This window comes from Drosophila ficusphila, unplaced genomic scaffold (genome assembly GCF_018152265.1).
Source record: "Drosophila ficusphila isolate 14025-0441.05 unplaced genomic scaffold, ASM1815226v1 contig_198, whole genome shotgun sequence".
Taxonomy (NCBI): Eukaryota; Metazoa; Arthropoda; class Insecta; order Diptera; family Drosophilidae; genus Drosophila; species Drosophila ficusphila.
Genome location: NW_025064092.1, coordinates 7,984,877 through 8,008,648, shown reverse-complemented (window position 1 = coordinate 8,008,648; position 23,772 = coordinate 7,984,877). Strand labels below are relative to the sequence as shown.

Sequence of the window (23,772 nt, the reverse complement as noted above, 5' to 3'; positions counted from 1 at the left end):
CACGGAATGTACCTAGAAACGTGTTGACTGCACTCAAAAAAAACACTTCAAGATTGTAGAAATTATTTCACAATCCGAGCTTGATAAAATACCAAAATCCAAAATGAATAAAACAGTTTGTTTTATGATACAAAACAAACTTACTGTGTTCACTCTATAGTTAAAGTAAATTATTTAAGTTTGAGAGTTTCTGAAAGTAAGTAAGTAGTAAGTCATTAGGCAAATGTTTTCCCTTTCCCAATTGACTTTAAGCATTCCACTTGTGTTACCTGTGAGATAACCTGAACGTTTCCAGTTTTTATATTCGTGTGATGTCGTTAGTTTCGCAAATAGTATGAATATTTTATGCAGGGTGTAAGGAAACCCCGTATCACTGATAAGGCAACAGATATTGAGATACACAAGATATCTTGTGGATACATGGATTTACCACCGGCGATGGACTGGGCCAACATAGTCTGGGCTCACTGTCCGGCGCTACGGAGGAAGGCACTTGAGTAAGATAAAAACCGGCAGGCGAAATAACCCTAAACGGTCAGCAGTAGTAAATAACTACCGATAGACGAACCCCTAGACCCAGACATAGTAAAACAACTTTACGAACTTATCCGAACCGATCGTGACTGGACATTTTCAATAAAGATTAGTAATCACCCCGAAGTGACCAATCCAAAAAAACACAATGAAAAGGAAACTGCAGACAAAACCAATTAGGAATCGATTATCGCAAGGCTAATTATACCTCCGTAAAGATTCCGGAGAATTCCAAGCTCCGGTCAATGAAAGTTTTACGGGGCTCTTGTATTGAGGAACGAACCTGACCACTTTTAAAGCCAAACCTTTGGTCAATGACTCTGACGCAGCGTTCTCCTTCAAGATTCGATATCACAATCGTTTGATATCCAATATCGTGTAGCGCCAGACGTCAATTGGTGCAAGTCCCTTTCGATCTTTTCATTGTATCACGGGAATTGGGGTTCGGTGAATTTGAAGAATGGATTTATTGGGGGATCACAAACCATATCGGACCAGGACGATGACTTCAACTTCCTTATCGGGCGTACTAAAATATTGTGAAAAGGAACCCTTTATACTCGTGTCGGGAAAGTACACAACTAATAAATTTGATTTCACGTTTAGCTCTGCCGGTTATAAAATTTTGCGATAAGTCGCAGTGCCATTCGAATTCCCAGGATAATTTCTGAAAAACTCCATTTTATTGCGTCACTTTGTATCAGCTGAAAAAAATAGCCACCCAAGCCATCATAATAAAAACTCTTAACACAGTTAATTCCTTTTCAATAATGTTTTATTTTAATGTACTTGCATTATATTTAGTTAATAACTAGATTTGTAAATTATTCTCACTTGAATGCGTCTATAAATTAAATCTTATTCGTAACTCTTGTCTCTCAGCATTACTAGATAAGAAAAAAAATAGAAGTACCACACACATACGATGATCTTTAGGGGAGGGTTCTTCTCTCTCGCTATCCACTAAAATTAGTTTCAATATGTGCTCTACATCATGTCTGTTGTGTTTGCATTATCTCTATGTCAGTTAATCAGTTATCAGTTAATCAGTTTATCAACAATTGTACAAGTGACAAATCTACAATGAATTCGATAGAACACCGAGAACGTTGACAACTCTGGCGAATACAAATTGAAATAATAAGACTTTGACCTATTCGTAAGAATAATGTTTCATTTAAGAGTAACCAATAATATAAGTAGTTTTCCATAGACTAAAATATAGTTTGTTTTCTCTTCATAGAATTTTAAAAGGCGACATTAAAAACAAGGATTCATTAAACGAATTTGCACTACAGTGTGGAAGGCAGCGGGAGGGGGCGAAGTGGGGGAGATTCGGGTTCCCCCCGTTCGCCAAAAACCTCCTTGGCCCCTCCAATAGTTAATCAAGTGAATAATGTTTTAAGATAACGATTAGAATGAATTACTTTAAATTAGCAAATAATGGTAAAGTAATTACACACGAAAGATCTAAAAACAAACAGCAAAAAAAAGTTTCATAATAATAATAATAATGATTTAATGATAGCGATAATAATAATAGTAAACTACCGTAGAAAAGAATAACACGCCAAGTCTTTCATTTTGACATAATGTATATGTGTGGATCATCACTTGTACGTTATATTAACTAAATTATTTATTTATGACGATGACGACAATGAGAACAATGACGACGACGACTATTAAGCTGAATTACGATTTCCAAAGAAATCTAATATATATTTATATATATATATATGGTTTATATATTGTTTCCGTTGCTGCCGATCTATTCTCAATGTGAAATACATTTGAAATTAAAAACTCTTTTTCTTCTCAACAAAATAAATATGTTTAACATGGTTGAGTGGTTGGTGTAGGTTAGTGTGTTATTGGTGTGTTGGTGTGGTGTTGTGGTTGTGCTGCACTTAGAACAACTCTACCTAAAATTGCTGCTAAGCTATAAACACCCAGAGAATTGGTAACTGTAAGCGATTTTTGTTTGCAACAATTTTCATTGCTTTTGTTTCGTTTTAAGAGAGTTCTTCTTGCATATACAAAAGAATTTTGAAAGAAAGGCATTTTGAGGTCTTCACTCCTTTTTTCAGTAGGCTAGTTTTGGTAGCAACAATTAGTTTTTTTTTTTGTTTTTTTCTTTTTTGCATTTGTCTGTCTGTCAAAATGGATTTTATTTACAATGGGTCTGGGAACAAGTATCCATTTCTTTTAACTGAATGGGTTTTTTCTATTTTGTTTGTTTTACTTTATGTTTGTTTGTTGACTAACAATGGCACACACGCATATATAGATATTTTGAATTCGTAACGTTATTTTGTCTGTTTCTTAAATGTTTTTTCATTGTTTGTTAGGCATTCTGCGGCTTAAGTGCGGGTGTTTGAGGTGAGGCAAAGGGTTGATTTGTTTTTCTTTTTTTTCTTCCAATTCCATCATCTCCATCTAAGTTTCAGCTGTTCGAAGTAATCTTGTACTCTTTGCGGTTTGAGTAGTTTCAGTATGAATACAAATTAAACAAACGTTATATAATGCATGCAAATATATAAAAATTATCGTTCAGATATTATCCGTTTTTAGAAAGCCTATTATTATATTTACAAATCTCAGCAAAGTAGCAACAAAAAATTAAAATTATCAGGTTTTGCCAAGAGTAATTTGACTTTTTTTTTCGTTTTTTGTTTAGTTTTATATCTGATGAACGCTTGATATTTTAGTTAAGTTTATTTAGTGTATTTTGTTTTTGCATTTCGTTAAATTTATAAAAACTATGTACACTAGGTAGTAATGCCTACTTATAAACTGAGTATGGTAATATCTTAAGCGGTTCTTTCTCAAACCCGACAGTTCTAGCCGATCCGTAGGATTAACGCCCGCCCGCCCGTTGGTGCCATGATGAATGTGGCCAAAAATCGTAACCTAGCTGATCTTGATCTTCCCCCCCGGTTTGGTATCCAATCGTGGGCAGTCAACAAACAAACGTTTGCCTTATTGTTGTATGTGTTTTTGGGTTAGTGAGGTGTTAGGTGCTCTTATTCATATATGCGTGTGTGTATTTTCTTGAGTTTGGATGTTGTTTGTTATTTTATGATTGAGGGGCTCGCTCTCTTTAGGCTCAGTCGCTTTTTTTACAACTTAACGAACGTTCTTGTTAGGGGGCCTCTGCTTTTGGCAGTTCTTCTGGAATCTGCCTGTTGCTATACGCTATGTGCTATTTGCGGTCTGTAAAAGCTGCATCCAGCCGCAATCCGGGGTAACCGAATTTATCGGCCTTTCTCGAGCCTGCTGCACAAGACTCAAGCATTCCTTTGTTGCACTGCCAAGTTGCTTGATTTGGGTTTGAGTGATTGTTGTTTAAGTTTGCTTTTTGTTTTCATGTAGTTCTTGGTTACTAGTTGAGTTGTTCACGAAGGCTGTTAGTCACGCATCTCCACCCACTTTGCGAGGTTTCTGGCGACCAGTTCCTTATTGATAAAGATTACATTCTGCAAATAAGAACAAGAGTTAGAAAACTTACGTTGAACAAAAAGGGGCGTTGTGCCTTAGCAATTGCCTTAGTCAGTTGCTAAAGTAAAGCATGTGATTAGTTTTGTAAAGACTTAATTAGTTCTAAACTGCTAAAACACCAACAACTACAATTTACTCAAAAGGCGAAGTATTCTTAATTGAGTTGTTATGGCAGCCATCTCCCTCTATTAAATCAGGCCATCTCTTTCTGATCGGCGGTTAATACTCACATTGGGACCTAGAGAAGCGAATAAATAGATTTCTGGTATGTTGTGACTATTGTAGCCGGCGACTTGTGCTTGCAAGACAATGCCTTTGGTTAGTTGGTTGAGGATTTCGCCCGCCTCGATGGACCATGTCTCATCTGTCAACGAAAAGGAAAAGAATTAGTATTGTTTTATAGATAGAATTAAATCTGCACACTAACCGATGGGCTCAATGTTGGACAGGATGCATTCGGTGGCCTGGAAGGGCACGCTCATGAAATCGGTGCGAATTTGGCGCAGTGTGCTGAAGCCGACGTTCATGTAGCCGCCAAAGTCGAGGAACTTGACCAGGCAGCGCTCCTCGTCCTCGGGATCCTTGTCGACGATCTGCACGCGATACCACACCCCATTGATGGGTATCACGCACACGGCACTGATCTCCAAGCTGGGCAGCAGCGGCGACTCCTCGGTGGAGTAGGTATCGTACAGCTGCCTCTGCAGCATGGGCAGCGATGGGTGCGAGGGGTGCAGCGGGTGCTGGATGAACACGTGCGACCCGGACATCACCGCGCTCACCACCACATCGTTGTTGATGCCCTCGATCAGTTTCAGCTGCGGGGAGGAGTTAGCCAAGGCATTAGAGATATACGATGAAGATACATACAACAGCAATATCAAGGATGGGGACTCGAAATCGAAATCGCAATCGCAATCGAAATTGAAGTTGGTACTCGGAACAACCGATCGCGCCGACACGACAAGAACAGCGGTGTGGGTGTGTGACCACCAACCACTTAGAGAAATGCAAGTGCTCTCTGCGTATTCAACGGAAGGAATACTACCATAAATCATCAAATGAAATCAGCCAGTTAGCCAAAAGAGCTTTAGCTTTAGCCATAACCATATCGTGTCGGCGGCATCGTCGCCGCATTTTGTCATCGTCACACCATCACTCACTTGTAGATTGTAGAGGCTCTCGGCCGAAAGAGGAACTATGGTCTGCGGAAGCGCATAGTGGATGCGTTGCATGGTAAAGTTGGGATACCGCTTGGCCGGCAAACGCTGACGGATCATGGCCAATGCGGCATCGATTTCGCTCTCGGTTCCCTCGATGGTGCAGATGCGCACCTTGCCCGAGTACGGGTTCTTGCTGAGGGCCACGCTGGCCAGGGTCTTGGCCTTGATCTGGTTGATGAACGTACGCTTGCGGCCGTACAGATGTCCGATCAGACTGATGGGGAAGAGGAACTCGTAGGTGGCCTTCACGCGGGTCGCCTCCGAGCGGGGCAGGCTGGATCCCTTGCCGGAATCGCCCGACTGAACGCTGCAAATGCTCAACGAGGGACTGGCCGCATCCACATTGCGCTTCTGGTTGCCATTGTTGTCCACCGCCTCCTCTTTGAGAACCGTCTGCTGCTCCTGCTTGTTGGCCACAACACCACTAGAAGCCTCTTGTTTGGCCACCTCTTTCTTGACCACCACCTCTTCCTTGGCCGCCTCCTTGGGCTCGCAGTTGTTGTTCTGCTCGCACTCCTTGCTGGTGTAGTTGGTCTCCAGGAAGGAGTTCTCTGGTGATATTTTTGGTGTACGCGTGGCCTTGATCACCACCGGCTCCACGGTCTTTTGGCTGGCCTTGCGATTGTAAAAGGACACACGGTTGTTCACCGAATCGGGCAAGTCACGAGGCGAGGAGAGATTCTCGAAGTCCTCGTCTATGGAGCAGAGTTTCTTGTGCTCGGCATCCTGGATCTTGGACTTTAGCATCTCGGAGTCAATCTGCTGCTGGTGTTTGCCGTTCGAGCTGCGTCCGTTGCTCTGGATTTTGATGGGTGCCGACTTGCCGTACAACATGGTTGTTGGACTGTCCTTTTCATCGCTGCCACTTCCGCTGTTGCTGCCACTGAAACTTCCGTTTCCGCTGCCATTGCTTACGGTTCCGTTGATGTTCATCGACTTGCTGGCCGGCTGCTGCGGCAGTTTACCATTCTGCAGGACTCCGTTGGCCTTGCGCGCCTGCACGGCGGGCTCAATCGACGAGTCCTTGCCGGTGATGCCGTTTGTGTCCTCGTCATCGGGCTTGTCTAAACGATTTTTATTTCTACGCCGAAACCAAAAGACGCCGAGTATAAATGCTACACCGGGCAGTGACAGGTAGAGTAGAGGACGACCGGATACCATTTTCGCTGAATATTGAAGGATCTGTAAGGTATGGATAGATTTTAAGTAAAAGGCCTACTTAGATGAGGTTTAGAGAGGATGCCAACACTTCTGTTTAATTTACAATCATAAAATGTGCCACTGACCAATCGATAGGCAAATTCTTATCAGGGCAACAATTTAAAAAGGAAGTAGCGTCGTATATAATTATTTTAAATGCTTGTCATGACAAAATATATCAAAAAGTACACAAAATACTATTTTTGTAAACAGTGAATAAATTGGTTTTGAGAGTATTTCAACGAAATTGAAAATATCTTAGATAAGATCATTTTAATTTGTTTTGGAAATCGCGTTCACAAAATATTTAAAGAAAATATGTTGATAACACCACATGACCGTTTAAACAAAATAAAATCTATTTTTAAATATTTCAAAAACCTAAAAAAAAGGTTTTCGATTGTTTTTCGGAATCACGAGACCCGCGTGCATGTGCTTCCTTGCAATAGTGCGCGTGCATGTGTGTTTTAGTTTGTGCTTGTGTATTTGAATTGGCTTTTTCCTTTCTGAACTTTTGCGTATTAATAGCAACAAATAAATACATAAATATAGACGACAACACATATGTCGAGAGCGAAATAAGGTGCAAACCAATTTTTGAATGCCACGCGGAAGGGAAAAACGCAATGAGAGAGAGTGAGTGAAGACGACGCAGAGGGATAGAGAGAGTGAGCAAGATCGCAAATGAAGAGCGCGTGCGCAAGAACAACAAGAAAGCAAAAGAGAGCGACGGAGAAAGAGAGAGTGCGAGAACAAACCGTTACGTTTACGGCAACAGGCAAATGTTACGAAACAATTACAAAACAAAACTAAAAGTTACGAAAACAAGACTTTGCCAGAAATGGTTCACCTTTTAACTATTTGTATCACTTTAGATATCACTAATTCACTAGCTGATCTAAAAACAGGTTCGTTGTTTTTTTCCGATATTCGTTTTCTTTTTGTCGCTTTATGGCATTAATTCGTTAAGGGTTTTTTTTTTGGAGTCTGAGTGCTTTTGTTTTTGTTTGTTTTTTTTTTTTTCGTCGGGCTATTGTTTCGGTTTCGAAATGCCGGCTATATTGTTCGAAAGATTCGAGATATCGATATCGACTGCTCGATATAAGAAGGGAAACTACTTTGCCCGCCTTCTAATTGCCATTTCTTCGGGGTTTTTTTTTTTTATTTCGGCACCAATTCTCCGCTCTTTACTCCATCCACATCTTCCCCTTCTGGCCCCCCCTTCTTGTTTCCCCGCGCAAAAAGAGAGGATGCGTAGTGGCAAAAGTTTTTTTTAGCGCCCCTTGCCACCCACACACACTCACACCTTATTAGTGCGAACGAGAAAGAGACGGAAAAAAAGAGCGGCGAACTCATTAGAACAAAGAAATCCTCAATCCGTTACTCGAAATCCATTCAAATCAGTCGCAGATGCAGATTCAATTTTTTTTTAGTAACATTTCCACAATGTGCTAGTCGTGAAGGAACAGTGGTTAATTTTAAACATAAATTAGATTTTTGTTTATTTTGAATGAAGGTTTATAGAGTGGGCAAATACAAAATTTGCAGTTTTGGGAAATTTATTATCGTGTGCACTTATTGACTTACTTTATATTGATTTTTAAATGATATTACGTAACGACACGCACATAATTTTGACCTCAACTTAATCTATTTTGTACCATTGTACTGAGCTTCCCTTCAACTATTTCCTCACAGAGGACAAATGATAAGCCCAATCACCAAACAACAAATAGAGACAGATCGCCGGGTAGCACAGGGGTTGGTGGGGGGCGGTTGGAGAGAAGGGCAATCGGGCAGACAGCTGTGGCATTTCCTAATAAAAAAAAAAAAAAAACCAACTGACGGGGAGTTTTACAGATTTTTTTAATAGGGTATCAACACTAAATGTAGGATTTTGCAATTAATCAAAATTAATTTATAGAGAATATCATTTGTTAAACCGGAATAATTTTTTACATTAAAATATTTTTGGGAAGTACATATGTATGTACATATATTAAAAGGTTTGAAACAGATAAATAGAAAAACATAGTTAACATGTTCGCATCAAAGTTTAGAGTATTTAAACTACCTGTTTTTTTTATATACATTTTAGACTGTAAGCTTGTTTACACATGAATACTGATGTGTGTGCGTGCGTGTCTTGGCATGCAAACAAACATGTTTTTTGTGCTTTTCTGTAATTTTTGACTTTGAACTTGTGTGTTGTTGTTGCTCGAAACTCGAATTTCCATGTGGTTAAAAAAATAGAAGAAGGGGAAGTAAAGCAACAGCCAAAAATTGGAAATTCCTCTTTAAACTCCGAAAGAGCGAACGAGCGAGAGAAGGGTGAAGAGAGCATCAAAACAACAACAAGCCAGGTGCAACAACATTGCCAGCTAGCCGAAAAAGTCCACATTGTTATAATCTTTGCAACGTGGTTTCCGATCATATGGTGGCCAAAATGGGCGGGGATTGTATAATCGGGAAAATATCTCTCTATTTATATATAAATATATATAATGTGGGAGTGGCTGCTCCTTTTTGGCTCTCTTTCTAGCAGTAAAAAACTAACATTTAACGGTGAAAGCTGTAAAAAACACACACGCACAAATAGATAGCATACTTATGCTCTCTTTCTGTCTGTCTGGTTGTATTTAAGTATGTATGTGTGATGGCATTGTGTAATCGTCGATTTTAACTCCAAATTTTTCCCTTTGCCACCCACTGTCACTTTGCCGGAACAACAACAACAAAGATTCAACACTCGAACAAAAACTAAAAAAAAACGGTTGAGGGGAAGTGTAGAAGGAGGGTAAAAGGAGCAGAGAAAGAACGGTTACAGACAAGTGGAACCAATTCGTAGAATTCCCCACGCAGAACAGAACATGACACCATTTTCCATCTTCTCTGTTTTGGCAAACACACACAACGCACTTTTTTGTACTAGGTTATGTTCCGCGTGCTTCAATTTCTTACCTCTTGCAACCGCTTGGGTAACTTATTTTGCACTCCGTTTGTGGGTGTTTTTTAATAATCTATGTTGCACTCGCGTGTTTTAATAGTCTTTTTGTTGTTTGCTGGGGTTTTTCTTGGCTTTCTCAACGTTAGAGAGCTGCACGAATTAAACACGTGTCTACGTTCCACCTTTTACAAATCACAATAACATGGCCGGCGTGCGGCAGTGTTGCCATCTCTTTTCGGATTCGGCAATTCTAGCTGCCGCCTATTTGTAACGTTGCAATTCACGATAACAAAATAGCACGATTGGACGTCCCGCGCACTTTACAATTGCTGTTTGCTCCGAATTGCACCTAATTGTTTGCACAAAGCCAAAAAAAACGTGTGTGGATTTGGTCATCGGGTCGAATGGCAACACATGCACAACTAGGGTTGCTACTGCATATCGATGTCTACCGATGGCTGCCAAGCAACTCTGAAGTGGCAAACGTTAGGGCAGCCTTGCCACCCCGTTGCAGAAAATGTGTTAGCTAGTGCGCTGGAAAACGGTTTCGATATATGCAAAAAGTTTTCATTCAATATTAGACATCAATTAAGAATTGAAGCTTTGAAAAGAATTCTAAAAAAAATATTTGATCCCCAAGAGAAGGTATTTTTTGTAATTTTTTATGGAGCTGCATACAAACATTTTTCTATATTCCGGGAAAAACATTTCAACATATTTAAATTTGTATTGGGGTATTCCTTATCGTATAATTTTGGAGTTCCTTATTTAAAATATGATGTTATATAATGTTAGAAACCACCGATAATTTGTTAAAAATATATCTGATGTCAATTGTAGAGGAATTTTTTTTAATGTGTTCAGGAATACAAAAAATTGCTTGCCCAACCCTTTACCCCTTACCGTATAATTTTGGATTTCCTTGTTTAACATATTAAATGTTAAAAACCACAAATAATGTGTTAAAATTTATCTGTTGTAAATTGTAGAGGTATTTTTTTTAATTTGTTCAGGAGTACAAAAAATTGCTTGCCCACCCTTTTTTTTAAAAGTTATCCCTTATCGTATAATTTTGGATTTCTTTATTTAACATATTAAATGTTAGAAACCACCGATAATTTGTTAAAAATTTATCTGATAGCAATTGTAGTGGTATGTTTTCAATGTGTACAGGAGTTAAAAAAATTGCCTGCCCATCCCTTTTTTAAAATTCCAGAATATTTTAAAAATATTTTGCAACATCTTTTACATATTTTAAAATGACAAATCTTCATCCTATAGCCACGGTTTCTGTTATTTTGACAGATTGGAAATTGTCAATTTTTCTCGGCAGTGAAATTTGCTAAATATCAATTATAACAAATTTCTAAAAAAAAAAATATTTAATAACTTCAAGCCGGTATTCCATTGGTTTTAAATACAGGTGAGTTAATGTTTTTAATTATGGTTTAAATTATTAAAATGGTTGAAATTGAAACGTTTAAAAACCTTTGATATACAATATTTTCCCCGAAAAACAGGATCTTATGTTCTTATAAAACGGTCACTATGCAACACTACCTTTACATATCGATATTATCGCGGACTATCGCCACCTTCAGCTGCCATATTGTTTCCTGCGCAATTTTTTTTCGCTCTTTCCACTTTTTAACAGCGACTGAGGTAGTGTGTTATTCCGTGAAAATTTCGGTCATCTTTTTGTTTTATGTGTTGAATGTGAACAAAACAAATAAGTGATAAGCCAATACAGTCAAACCCACTAACCGTTTGCATTTGGGGCATAAAACAAACCGGAAAAACGAATTGTGAAATAATAACTAATATCTCTGGAATTCCAACAGTGAAGATGGCTGTGCGCTACGAGCTGGCAATTGGTCTGAACAAGGGCCACAAGACCACCAAGATCAGGAATGTCAAGTACACCGGCGACAAGAAGGTCAAGGGTCTGCGTGGATCCCGCTTGAAGAACGTAAGTTTTGTGCCCCCGGAAATTGGTTTGTTTACATGGGCTTCGATGATAACCCGACGATCATATTCATACCTTCCAGATCCAAACCCGTCACACCAAGTTCATGCGCGATCTGGTGCGCGAGGTGGTGGGCCATGCTCCCTATGAGAAGCGCACCATGGAGTTGCTGAAGGTGTCCAAGGATAAGAGGGCCCTGAAGTTCCTCAAGCGCCGTTTGGGCACCCACATCCGTGCCAAGAGGAAGCGTGAGGAGCTGTCCAACATCCTCACCCAGCTGAGGAAGGCCCAGACCCACGCCAAGTAAACGGTTCCGGATCGAAGCTGAACCGGCGCAGCCGGAGAACGGATCGAAACGCCGCGTTGTGTTTTCCTTTTTTTTTCCGGTGTGAACATATAGTTTTAACTACCATATGTCGACGTTACTTGTGAACGAGTCTAAGCAACCCATAATTAAACAACAAAAACTCTTCAAAAAAACCCAATCACACATGTGTTTATTTTTTTCGAGTGCAGAGGAAGCTAACCTCACAAATGGTCAACAAATTGTGGAAATAGAGCTTGAGAAGAGATTGTGCAAGAAGAGCTGAATGGAAAGAGACACAGGCGTGTAAAACGTGTTTCTATGTGAGGAATTCGGAATAATAGAATATTAGCTCGAACCGCAGTACCTTCTATCAAAAAGAGATAGAACATACATGAAATCAAAGTTGCATCTTCAATTAAAATGTTTTTTGCCTAAAAACTCCACTAAGACTTCCCCCTAAAAGTTTACTCTTTAAAAAAGGTTTTCCAAAAAACCAAAAAGCAAAAATAGCAAACGTTTTCTTTTGGGCTTGGTTTATTTAAATGCTATATACCTTAAACAGTAAAGTTGCTACTGGAAACTGTCAAATCTCTAAGGACTATATGACAAATATATCCCGATCCGGGATGGATAATACCGAGAGTGCTGATGCATTTTCGTGCACAAAGGGTCAGGCACGTACAACTTAGAATAATGTTTGAGAGATATGATTGTACAGAATTAATTAATTTTTTCGGTGGCAACATAGCGCCCATTTTTGATATAATTTGTGATAATTGAGATTTAGAATTAATTTCAGAACCTATGTCCGTCCCATTGATTAGTCAGGAAAACATAATACAGATATGGTTAATGTGTTTTAAAAGTTCACTAAAAGATCAAAAACAAAACATGGGAAAAATGGTTGGATATTTTCTAACGAAATCAGTCGGGATGAGAATACAAACAATTATTAATTATCTAAACCCAATAATAATCCTTTTTCCTACATTTAGACCCCAAGGCAGTTGATATTACTTATTTTGTATAGTGGCGTTACCCTTGCTTTTCCTTACTCTATGATTAATCTTGTCGTGGGCATTTTGTGCCCGGGAGTTTTCCTAATTTGGACATATGTCTAGAGCTAAAGCTTAGATATAAAGGGCACACGAGATCAGAAGTGTTGGCTAGCTGCCGTTGGTTCCGTCCATCTCCATTCCTCACAGCTCCTCCGTTAAACTGGGCAGTGAGATGACCACCTCGCCCATCAGCTGTGCCTCGTGCGGATCATTCGAGACGATGATGCGCTCGAACTCGGTGTTCGTGGGGTCCACGATCTCGTAACAGGTGCCAGTGCCCGGCTTCAGATCGATTTCCATCGAGACATTCACCTGTGGCGAGAGTATCTGCTGCGTGACCTCCAAGCTCTCGATGCGCGTGGTCTCCAGGCGATAGAATCCGTTCTCGTCCACCCGGTAGGTGAATCTCTTGTGACCCGAGGGCAGCCGGAAGCCGTGCTTCTTGATCAGGTGAGCGGACAGGGATTTGCCGCTCTTGAAGAAGCGCTCGCAGCAATGGCAGGCATACAGGATGGGATTGTTGCCATGCACCTCCAAGAAGTGCTGCGCAAAACGAAAGGAATTTGTTAGAATTATATCAATATATTTAACCACATAAGTTAAGATCTCACCCTTCGCATCTGCGTGTAAGTTCTCACGGAGTAGTGGCAATCGGGATGCTCGCATTGGTGCACCGTCTTGGAGTGGACAATCTGAACGTGCTTGGCCAGATCCGATTCCCGGACGCAGCGCGTATCGCACTCGCTGCACTTGAGCGGCTTGTCCTTGAGGTGGCGGTACCGGATGTGGGTGGTCAGCGAGCTGGCCGAGCTGCAGGTCATGTCGCACATGGTGCACTTGTAGCAGTTCACGTGGCGCACCACATGACTCTTCAGCAGCTTCTTGGTGGCGAAGAACTTGAAGCACTGCGCGCACTGGAAGCTGTTCGCTGCGAATTAAATAAATATAATGCTTTAAATAATCGTAACTATTTAACAAATAAAAAGTGCAGTGAAGAGACATTTTAATTTTTATAAAGAAAAGGAAATGTTGAAAAAAAAAAACATCTTTTAAAATGTATAAAAGTATTTGCTATTTCATTTCACATATGAGATACATTAAGGAGGGGGTGTTTACCACAATCAATAGAAAACTCAATAAATAAATCACCCCCATATGATGCTTGAAAAATCAATGCTTGTTAGACGATAAGAACAAAGTACTTCTTTTTGTATTAAATATGCCTACAAGAGACCGGAATATAAGGGGAGCTCTGAATTAAATATTGAAACACCCCGATTAAAAGAACGTCTAGAGATAAATGAACGCTTAAATGGCATTCAGAAAAAAAGACAAATCAAATAAAAGGAATGAGAGAAGTTGGAATGAAAAGCTTTATAAGGAATGTATCAGATATAATAATAAGAGGATGCAGATCCCCCATCCAAACTCACTGTTATTCTCCGGCTGGCGTCTCAGGTGATCGAAGAGCGTGGTCTTGGTGCGGAAGAGCTCGCCGCAGTGGAAGCAGGCCACCTGCTTCTTGTTCGAGTGGGTGCTGATGTGCTCGATGAGGCGGTACTTGTTGCCCATGTGCTTGTGGCACATCGTCCAGTTGCACATGGTCTTGGGCCGCTCGTCCTCCGGCGTCTTCTGGATGTCGTACTCGAACAGGGCATGCTTGACAATGTGATCCTGGAACTCGACAACCGACACGAACTCCCGCTCGCAGTCGGTCCATCCGCAGCGGAAGTTCTGGCCCAGGATCGGCAGCTTGTCCATCTGGCGAGCGGGAGCAGTGCAGGCGGGGATTTCCGGGTGCAGATCGCACTCCAGCTTTCCCTGCAGCAGGAGGTGCAGGTAGTAGCCGTGGTAATACGAATGTCGTTCGAATTCGACGAGGTTGGAGGTGCTGAAATCGCAGGAGTTCCACGTGCACTGATGCTCCTTGTGGTCGGTCTCCTTGCCAGTGTCCTGATCCCGGGCGTACTGCTCCAGGTGTTCGGCTATGTGGCTGTTCAGGTTCCATTCACCCGTGCAAATCTCCTGGCAACCGCGCCATCCGCAGGTTAATTCCAATTCCGCGGGCTTCTTTCGTTTTCCCGGCGGCTGTGGCAACGGCATCGATGGCTGGGGTCTCAACATGGCTATTTCTCGAAAGGAACTGGGGTAGTCAAGCCTGAAATCTGAAAATTTGACACTATTTCGGGCGGTTTTCGTGCGAAAAGCAATTTTGTGGGAGCCCAAACTAGCGATGGCAGTCGCTTGCTTTGATATCGCAACGCCCACTTGGCGATACCTATCGGTTTCGATAGTTCAAAAAGTTTTCAAATCATTTCAGGATTTATTCCAAGGATTTTAAAACAATCTTAAGTAAAATGGTCCGTAAATAACCCAGTTTTTAAAGTTGAAACTTCGTTCTTACACTTTGGGTTTTTATTTAATTTGGAACTTTTTTGAAAGTAGATTACATTTGTCCCGACTTCATGTTTCAAAATGTAATCCGTAACGTGTACTTATAAGTAAATTATATTTATTATAGCTTTTTGGTGTGACATTCAATTTATTTTCCACTTTCTCCAATAAACAAGAAAAATATAAGCTTATTTACAAAGAAGCTGCTTTGCGGTTGCCCACTATATATATCGATCCATATTTTAAAAAAAAAACTTAAAGATTATAGGATATTTTTCATTGGGGGTTGATATTAATAGCGCAAAAACTACCCTCGCAAATATGTTGCATTCACCTTCCCCCAGCAATAAATTATTCTTACATTACTTTTGAAAAATAAATAGGTAAATACTAGGTCTTTCAATTAGGTTCTTGAATGCCTCAATATCCAAATATAAGAAAAACACTAATTATGAGGGAGACCTTCAGATCTGGCATAGATAGTTTTACTTATTAAAGATCGAGATGCTTCAGCTTATAACTAAGGATAATTTATAGATAAATTGTTTTCTGCTTGACGGCTAGTTGTTCTTATCTTACAAGACCGATGTGCCAAAAACCTCTTACAATTTTCAATTGGAATTTGGGTTGGCCAAGGTTTCTGTTACACTTCGGATATATTGCGCTCGAACGAGGTGCGGACCTTTAAAGGGATGTTAGCCCCGCGTTGGAAGCTCAGCTGCCTGGTATGGTTATACATATGTTCTGTTTGATCGGGGGTTCTACAAAAACGTCCAGAGTTTGGACATCACTTAGAAAGGGTTATCTCTTTGTATTAGAAACCCTTTCACTCACTCTTCGTGGCATCTTTTTCTGGTGATTTCTGTGGTGCCTTAGACTATAAATATCCCGAAATATCATTTAAAGTCCCGGCATTACGTAGGCGATATTATCTAGTGTGTCGGCTAGGTTTTTGCTTAGCTGCACTTTGTTCTCCAGTCCCGGAATCTGTGTGGTCATGCAGAGCAGAGGTCCCATGGCGCAGAGCAAGCTGTCGAGGAGTACGGACAGGCTTCCCGAGAGAGCCACATGTCCGTTGTGCTTTTTGAGACGCTCGCCGATCACCGTGAGGCTTTCGCCCAGGAGTTTCAGGTGCGCCGCCGCATCGATCACTTCGATGCTGGTCTTGTGATGTTCCTCCTGCTTCTGCTGACCGCCAGTCCGAGCGCCCACATCCGCCTCCGACGGCGATAGTTGTTTCGCCGTACTTGTGGATGCCAGTGTCCTGGCACTTCGTGTGCTTATGCTGCGTTTTGGGGTGGAGGAGGAGGTGGTCGCCGCTGCTGCCGCCGCCGCCGCTGCCGCGTCCAGGGAGGATTGCTGACGGTCGGCGGCCAGTTTGCGAGTGCGACTCGTCGTCGCCCGGTTCTGGAAGCTCGACTCGTGCTGCGGCGCATCTGCTATGGGCGCGCTGCCATTGCTCACCGCTTGTGCTGTTCCATTAGGAGCGGTCCTTTCGCGGGATCGGGCCCTGGACGCCTGGATCTTGGCCTTGCGCCGCCAGGCGTTCTTGTCCCGGTTGGACACATTCGCCCACAGCTCGCTGAGTCGTCTGGTAGCGCTGGTGAAGTCTGAGAGTGTGGAAAATAATTAGTACCCAATAAGTTAAGTATAACTACAACTACAACTTATAGGGCGTGTTTGAGTAAGATTTGAAGGGGTTATTTCCCTAAAATTCTTTAGACCTATATAAATCAAGAGTCAACCTACCAAGATCCTGGAGTTCCTTTTTGCGTGCCTCCCTGGCCCACAAGCTATACGCGGTATACCGCTGCCTTCCCTTGTCCTTGCGTTGCACCTTGGCACTCAACACCTTGCCGTCCTTTAAAATCTTTCGCTTGGTGGCCTTCTCGCGCATGTAGAGACTTTGCCTGACGGGTGACTCCTGGTTGGTGGCCTCCGCCTGGACGCCGTCCACAAGATCCTGTACTAGGTTGTCCAGCTCATCATCCGAATTCAGGATGGCCACAGCCGTTGTCGTTTCCGGTTGGAAGTCCTCGCCATCCGAGATGTTCGGCTCATCGAAAAGCATCTCCTGGTCGAGTTCCAGATCCCGCAGAGCATTTGATGGACGTCCGCGGCCGGCATACCTTGATGGTTGTCTTCCGCCACTTTGGCGCCTTGTTCGCTTTTCAATTTCCTCCGGCGATTCAAAATCCAACAGTTTTGATGACTTTTTGCGTACGCGTCCACTGCGCGAAACTCCAGTCACCTGGAAATCTGAACGGGGAAGATCGCATTGGTGACCCCGATTCCGATTTAATTTTTTTTAGCTCACCTTTGGCCACCAGGTGCGAGGTGGGCGACTCCATTTTCGGATCCCCGATTTGGAAGATTCAGATGCTATAGCTGCAATTTGTTGTAAACGACGCAAGCGAGCAGCGAACAGCTGTTCAGTGTGACCAGATCACAGTCAAGTTATACATCGCTTAAATGATTCAGAAATCAATCTCCCTTGAATAGAAAACAATTTAACCACAACTTGTTGAGGGTTTCGTTAAAAAAAGGATAAAATTTCGGATAACTCTGTTGGTTCAAGTTTGGATCACTTTCTGCAAGCCATCAAAAACTTGTACAAATCTTACAAGCAGAGAGGTGAAAAAATTTACCTGCACCAATATGAAAAATTTAAATCAGATTGCTTAATAATTCAAACACAAACGGTTAGAGGTACGTCATTTCAAGATTAGGTTAAAATTGGTCTAGTAATTGGTTTCGGAACTGCAGAATTGTTGCGTTATTTTTCTTTTCATGAATTAAATTCAAATTAATGGGATACACCGATACTATCGCTCTCAAGTATTCAATTTTTAGCAGACCGCTGGTCACACTGCCGCACCTTTGTTTTGTTTTGTGTTTTTTGTTGTTGTTGTGAGTCGAAGCGGCTTTTGGTTTATTGATTTGCTTGTTTGCACCTGACTTTTGAATAGAACGTCCCATGGCACGCGATTCTCGCCGCTTGTGAATCGCCGGTAGCCCCCAAACCCAAGGACATTGGTCATTTTGGCCCCCAAATCCCACCGCATTTGGTTTGGCGACCCGCACCCGTTTGCTTTTCATGACCAAAACGGCCGCTGCGATTCAAACGAAATTCAAACGGAGCTTATCCGCAAAAACATTCGCGCAGCGTCAATCAGTCGAAGCGGTACTTAATCGGTGATACGAATATATTTTTATATAAACCATGTCGGAGGAAAACATGGGCGTTACAAAAATCAGGGGAGCAGAAGGATCGGGATTCGGATCTGGAAACGGAGCAAGTGCCTCAGAAACGGACAATGTGACCGCACTGGAGCTGCAGTCCAACAAGAGGATGCTCTACTTCAGCGATGGAGTTATGGAGGAGTTATCCTCCAGCGAGGACGAAGCGGATGCGGAAATGGTCGACAAGTCCTACGATGTCCATTTAAATGAGGTACGTTAACCGGAAAATCCTTCAGAACCTAATCAACTCGAATTTGGAGAAGTTTTATAAAAGTTTATTAGTATGAGAAAGTTTTAAAACTTAAACATGGGAAAATTTTGTTTTTGAATTTTTGTTGGGTTTAAAATAAAATAATAAATGAGAAATTTAAATTGATTTAAATATCATGCCAAATGTGTTTATATAATGTTAATATGCTCTGAGCATTTATGAAAAAAACTAATATAAATTGAACGTCTTAAACATTTATGAAATTCATATCTTTGGCTTTGGGCAGTTTAAAGTAAACAAGCAGACCCTGGTTATTGAAGATAAGAAGCCGGTTACATATACTCCCCGCCCAGTGACCATTCTAGTGACTCATCCAACCTCTTTTTAGAGCGAAATGGCGTTGGGACCACGCCTCCGCTACAAGGCCAGTCGAATGGGCAACCGATTCCTGGCTGGGATCGACTACGTGGGCGGCGGACTGGCCTCCCTGCTGGGAATCACCAGCAGCAAGTATGCCAGCGAAATGGAAAACTACCAGAGGGCCTAGGAAAATGGCGACGAGGACCTTGACAATTGGCAACAACCTCAGGCATTGGCAAGCGCCAACAACAACAACCATAATAATAACCGGAATGAGACCATCGTTTTGTGCGGTCCAACACGCAGTGAGGCGGCCTTGCCACCCACTCGGCAATAGGCGAAAATCGGCCACCCTTTGATTGGGTGGGGTTTTCTTGACCGACCGGAGACGGGAACAAATGCTCATGGAGTAAAGGCGACACTTGGAGACTCTTTTTTACTTGGTATAACCCTCAAAGAAACGAATCAAACGAAAACAGATCTTAACTTTTCGACACTTTATTCGCTAGCAAATAAGTTACATATAATAATAAAAAATACACATACAAAATACATATACTGTTAGTTTGGGATCTATACGGATCGCATAGACTCCCAGTTTTGTAGGGGTTTAGTAGATGGACAGCTAAAATAAGGCCTTGATCTTGTTGCTGCTTTTAATCCAATCTTCAGGCTATTGAAATTGTTCATTTTGTATCTTAAAGTTTGTTTAAAAACGGCGTTTCAAGGCGTTTTGTGTTTTTGACTCGCTAGTTTAAGTCCCTAAAGCTAATGGCACACTGAATACAATTAGGCATTACGGCTAGGATTGCAATTGCGTTTGTTTCTCGTTTTTAAGTTCGTTAAGTACACTTGTTTCGGCATCAAGAGAAGAAGACAGCAAGGTTTTTGAAGACATGAACATGCGTATCACAGTATTTGGTTGCTGCGCGTTTCTTTCTCGATCTCAAAAAAAAATAAAATATATAATAAGGTTACATAAAAATGGTATAGATGTGCGCACACAGGCGACATAAAGTCTATGTGTCTGAAAGGCAAGAGCGATTATTGGATTTGGTTACACCAAAACGGCAAAAAGGGCAACGCAAGGGGCAACTAATTAGGAGCAACATTAAGTACACACGAAAATAGGAAAATAGGATATGAGGCCCATCTAGGGCAATTACAATACATTGTCGGGGTTGGCTAGATGACCTATGACCTAAAGTTGCGGACTTGAACTAAACAAAAGGACATTTCCTGGTCTATATATACACACACAGTTCGTAGATGGGAATCCATCGTTGTTTTCTAGGGGGAGGCTAACACTCTTTGTAATAAACCATTACTCCATTCCCTAAACCTTACTCCTAGAAAACCTCGCCACCTTTAGCTTATATATTACGTACAGGACTGACTTTGGAACAGCAGCTGCCGCAGGAACCTTGACTGGAAGCATGGGGAATCCCACCCTGACATCGCAGGGGAGTCCCGATCGTGCCTAGAGCAGCGTCTCGTCACCGTAGTGCTGCAGATGCGGATAGTAGCCGCCGTGCTGGCTGTACTTCTGCGAGGCGTAGCTGCCCGGTGGGTAATACAGGCGGTGCGAGGACGAGGAATGATGGTGGTGATGCTGCTGCTGCTGCTGCTGGTGGTGGTGATAATGATGCGGCGAGTGCCGCTGCTGCTGCTTGTGGTGGTGCGTGCTCCGGCCCAGCGAGTAGTTGGACATCTGGTTGAGCGATATGGAACCGGGTGAGGTCTTCAGCTTATACGGACTCGGCGGCAAGGGAGCACTGGTCATGGAAGGCCGCACCGAATGGTAGGAGACCACCGTGCTGTTGCATGCGGCATGCGATCCCCGCGAGCTGCTGTGCCCGTCCAAATGGGTGCTTCCTCCTCCTCCACCGCCTCCGCCGCCTCCAACTGTCGGCTGCTTCACAATCTTGCCATTGCCCACTTGCCGTTTGTACAGGGTGGATATGCTGGGTCCCAGGACCCAAGCAAAGCAGCAGATACCCAGCATAAGTTCCATAAAGGCGCGCACCAAAAATGGCCACAGCGGTGTGTTGGTGTCGCCCGATCCCAGCCAGACATCGATGTTGGCAAACTCGTAAATAACCGCAAGGAGCAAAAGGGCACAAGCCAGTCCGTAGATGAAGAGGAATATGCCGATTCCGGAACTGCTGTGGGCACTCAACTGCTGCAGTTGCTGCTGCAGACTGAGGGTATTGCTGTTCCGCAGGATTTCCTTGGTGCGACAGTGGACCAGGTAGCCGGATATCAGGTTCATCGAGCCGAAGATCCAATAGCAAAAGACGGGCGTGGCCACCAGTATCTGCAGCGCCTTATCCGACTGGTTGCCCACGAAACAGACGCCTAAAATGGAGGTGGATTAGCATTCTCACGGAATCCTTTAGCGGATCTGTTGGCAAACTCACCCAGCAACTCGTCAGCGTCCACAAAGCGGGCCACAATCACAGCGGCGGTCTGGAAGGCCGGCAGTCCCCAGGCCACGAAGCACACAAAGTTGTTCTGGGTCAGATCCTGCTGGCCGCTCTTCGGAGTGCTCCTCTTCGCCGGACTGCCGGCGAAGTTCGATGGAATGGCCACATGGCCCTTCGAATCCGGACTGTGGCGGCGAATGTCGCGGTGCCAGCCCAAGCAGAGCACAGCCCACCTGGAAATAGAGAAGTTTAAGTATCGCATAAGAATAATTTGAATACATAGTTGAGCATAATAGAGATCCTTACCAGGCACAAGCAGCCATTCCGAAGTAGTAGCGCATGAGGAAGACGCTGGCGCAGGAGGCGTTCGAGAGTCCGTCCACGCTGAGCAGGGACTCGTTGGGCGCCTGGGGATCCGTTCCGCAGGCGGTGCCCGTCCTTCCCACCACGAAGCGCACCGTCCATCCCAAGGTGACCATGTTGTGGCACCAAATCAGCGGCGATAGCAGTCTGGACCACTTGGCGCTGGCCAAACGACTCCCGTCGCTGGCCAAGAGGCAAACGGTGGCCACCAGGGCCAATCCTAGAGCGGCGTACGCCCACGTGGAGACCCAGATCTCGGCCAGATGTTTTTCAGCCGGCGTGAAGAGGATGTCCGCCTCGCAAAGTGGGGCACATCGACCGGATCGCGGCAATCGGACGTACAAATGGGACTTGGCCAAACCGGAACAGTCCAGCGGAAGTTTGCCGCCGAGTCCGCCGGGTGGGATTCCCTGTCCCGGCATCCCGTAGAGATCCTGTTCCTGCTGCGGCTGGTGCATCTCGCCCGGACCCTCCATGCACATCGTCTCGTGGTTGTTCTCCCGCGGAAACCGCTCGCAGTCCAGCGCCGGCGGCCATGGGAAGCCGAAGCCCTGCAGGATCGGATGGCACCGGATCCTCACCGACTCGCAGAGACTCCGGCAAGGACCGATCGCATGCACCGGCGCCTTCGGAGTGCACATGGGCACAAAGGCGGCGCAGAGGAAGAGCTTCAGCTGGGAGCTGCAGTCGTACTCGATCAGCGGGAAGAAGGTCTGCAGCGTGTACTCCACATCGGTTTGCATCTCGTGGCCCACGAGATTCGGCATGGAGGTCTCGTTGTAGCCGATCTTGCGGCACATCTCTATCCGGATGGTTTCGCATTGCCGGAATGCGGGCATCTCTGGCGGGGAACTGGAACTCGCGCTGGGATTGCCGCTCGATGAGGGTTTCGCCAGGCGGGAATGGAGCAGGAGTATCGCCAGGATGTATATCACATGGGGAGGCATCATTTCCTTGGGGCTCTCTTCTTGGTCTTCTTAATTGCTTTCCAAAGAATTTGATTCCTTTCAAGGAATCCAAACTTGGTGGTTTTCTTTGTAATTCTTCTTCTCCAGAAAGAATAGGATTTTAATTTTAAGTTCGCTACTTTTTATCAAAGGTGAGCCTAAATTATGGGTTTCTTTCACTCGAGCTTCCCCACTTGTCTTTCGAAAGAATCCAGAATTGGGGATTTCTTTCCTTAGCTTCCCGTTCTGTTCTCCCCAAAGAATTCGAACCTTATGCAGATTCTGCTGTTTTTAGTGGAGCTCTGGAAGGGGGTAACCTGTTCCAGGTGCTCTCGCCCTCTCGCTCTTTCCAATAATTTTCCAGCTCTCCTTCTTTCCAGCTTGTTATTGTTGCTTTTGGCTTGTCAACTCGTTAACTACCTTTTTTCGGCGTCGTTCTTGTTATCGCTTCTCCTCTTTCCCCACCTCGTTCTCCTTCTGCTTCTCCGCTTTCCGCTCCCCTTGCTCCACCTCTGGCCGCCCCCCGCTGCTCTTGCTCGATAAACGGGTTTTTCAATGGGGATTGAAACGTCCTAACGAACTATTAAAGCTTTTTTCCAAATTGCACTTAATTCATTTTAAATCTTCAATATTACGATTATGTAGTCTAAATTGCACTTTGTTTTTAAAAAACAACTAATTTACTTCGTAGTTCATTTTTAACATTTTTTTCTCGTTGTTTGTTTACGCGAAAAGTGAGGCCATATATTTACGATGTGGTAAAGTGACCAATATTCGAAATTCCAAATTCTCGCTGATCGATATCAGCGGTGATTTCGATACATTCGTGGTCGTAATACGATTTCGATAATTGAATATCAGATTTGTGTAGAAAATAAACAGCGCCCTCTGGTTGTGTAACTTTTGAGCTACAAGCAACTAATTTACTTCGTAGAAAGCTTTTTCAAGGCGCATTTTTTTGAATACAACTTTTTCTTGTATTGGACTTAAAAAATGGGGGAAAAAAAGTAAGTCCTAGCCAAAAACCAAAGCTTCAAAAGCAGGGCTTTTTGAATTGGCGGCTCTTTTTAAGTAGAAGCGTTTGATTTTGAA

At 43.2% G+C, this 23,772-nt stretch overlaps 6 protein-coding genes across 7 annotated transcripts; 2 read left to right on the top strand and 4 right to left on the bottom strand.

The window, feature by feature from the left end:
• Positions 1-1,291: 1,291 nt before the first annotated feature.
• Positions 1,292-9,827, bottom strand: LOC108095299 (A-kinase anchor protein 1, mitochondrial). Of its 2 annotated transcripts, none has more exons than XM_017196355.2 (5): positions 9,420-9,827; positions 5,199-6,440; positions 4,463-4,853; positions 4,266-4,399; positions 1,292-4,013 (listed from the first exon to the last, which is right to left on the bottom strand). In XM_017196355.2, exons 2-5 carry the CDS (start codon positions 6,417-6,419, stop codon positions 3,945-3,947), a joined length of 1,815 nt encoding a protein of 604 aa, XP_017051844.1. In that variant the 5' UTR covers positions 6,420-6,440; positions 9,420-9,827; the 3' UTR covers positions 1,292-3,944. The 2 variants fall into 2 exon arrangements, with proteins under 2 accessions (XP_017051844.1, XP_017051845.1); XM_017196356.2 differs by lacking the exon at positions 9,420-9,827 and adding an exon at positions 7,309-7,597.
• Positions 9,828-10,966: 1,139 nt separating this feature from the next.
• On the top strand, positions 10,967-11,856 carry LOC108095301 (60S ribosomal protein L36). The gene is made up of 3 exons (XM_017196359.2): positions 10,967-11,067; positions 11,247-11,374; positions 11,454-11,856. The coding sequence occupies exons 2-3, from the start codon at positions 11,252-11,254 to the stop codon at positions 11,676-11,678; spliced, it is 348 nt and encodes a 115-aa protein (XP_017051848.1). The 5' UTR covers positions 10,967-11,067; positions 11,247-11,251; the 3' UTR covers positions 11,679-11,856.
• Positions 11,857-12,194: 338 nt separating this feature from the next.
• On the bottom strand, positions 12,195-14,979 carry LOC108095300 (histone H4 transcription factor). Its single transcript, XM_017196358.2, has 3 exons — positions 14,170-14,979; positions 13,348-13,664; positions 12,195-13,279 (listed from the first exon to the last, which is right to left on the bottom strand). Exons 1-3 carry the CDS (start codon positions 14,858-14,860, stop codon positions 12,878-12,880), a joined length of 1,410 nt encoding a protein of 469 aa, XP_017051847.1. The 5' UTR covers positions 14,861-14,979; the 3' UTR covers positions 12,195-12,877.
• Positions 14,980-15,579: 600 nt separating this feature from the next.
• Positions 15,580-17,571, bottom strand: LOC108095383 (FACT complex subunit SSRP1). Its single transcript, XM_017196462.1, has 3 exons — positions 17,448-17,571; positions 16,880-17,389; positions 15,580-16,740 (listed from the first exon to the last, which is right to left on the bottom strand). Exons 1-3 carry the CDS (start codon positions 17,479-17,481, stop codon positions 16,031-16,033), a joined length of 1,254 nt encoding a protein of 417 aa, XP_017051951.1. The 5' UTR covers positions 17,482-17,571; the 3' UTR covers positions 15,580-16,030.
• A 459-nt stretch (positions 17,572-18,030) lies between these two features.
• LOC108095359 lies at positions 18,031-19,496 on the top strand. Its single transcript, XM_017196440.1, is given in 2 exon segments — positions 18,031-18,584; positions 18,973-19,496. Coding segments are annotated over 2 exon segments (540 nt in total). The 5' UTR covers positions 18,031-18,353; the 3' UTR covers positions 19,282-19,496.
• On the bottom strand, positions 19,427-23,438 carry LOC108095358 (frizzled-4). Its single transcript, XM_017196439.1, has 3 exons — positions 21,677-23,438; positions 21,365-21,603; positions 19,427-21,302 (listed from the first exon to the last, which is right to left on the bottom strand). Exons 1-3 carry the CDS (start codon positions 22,681-22,683, stop codon positions 20,425-20,427), a joined length of 2,124 nt encoding a protein of 707 aa, XP_017051928.1. The 5' UTR covers positions 22,684-23,438; the 3' UTR covers positions 19,427-20,424.
• Positions 23,439-23,772: the final 334 nt, after the last annotated feature.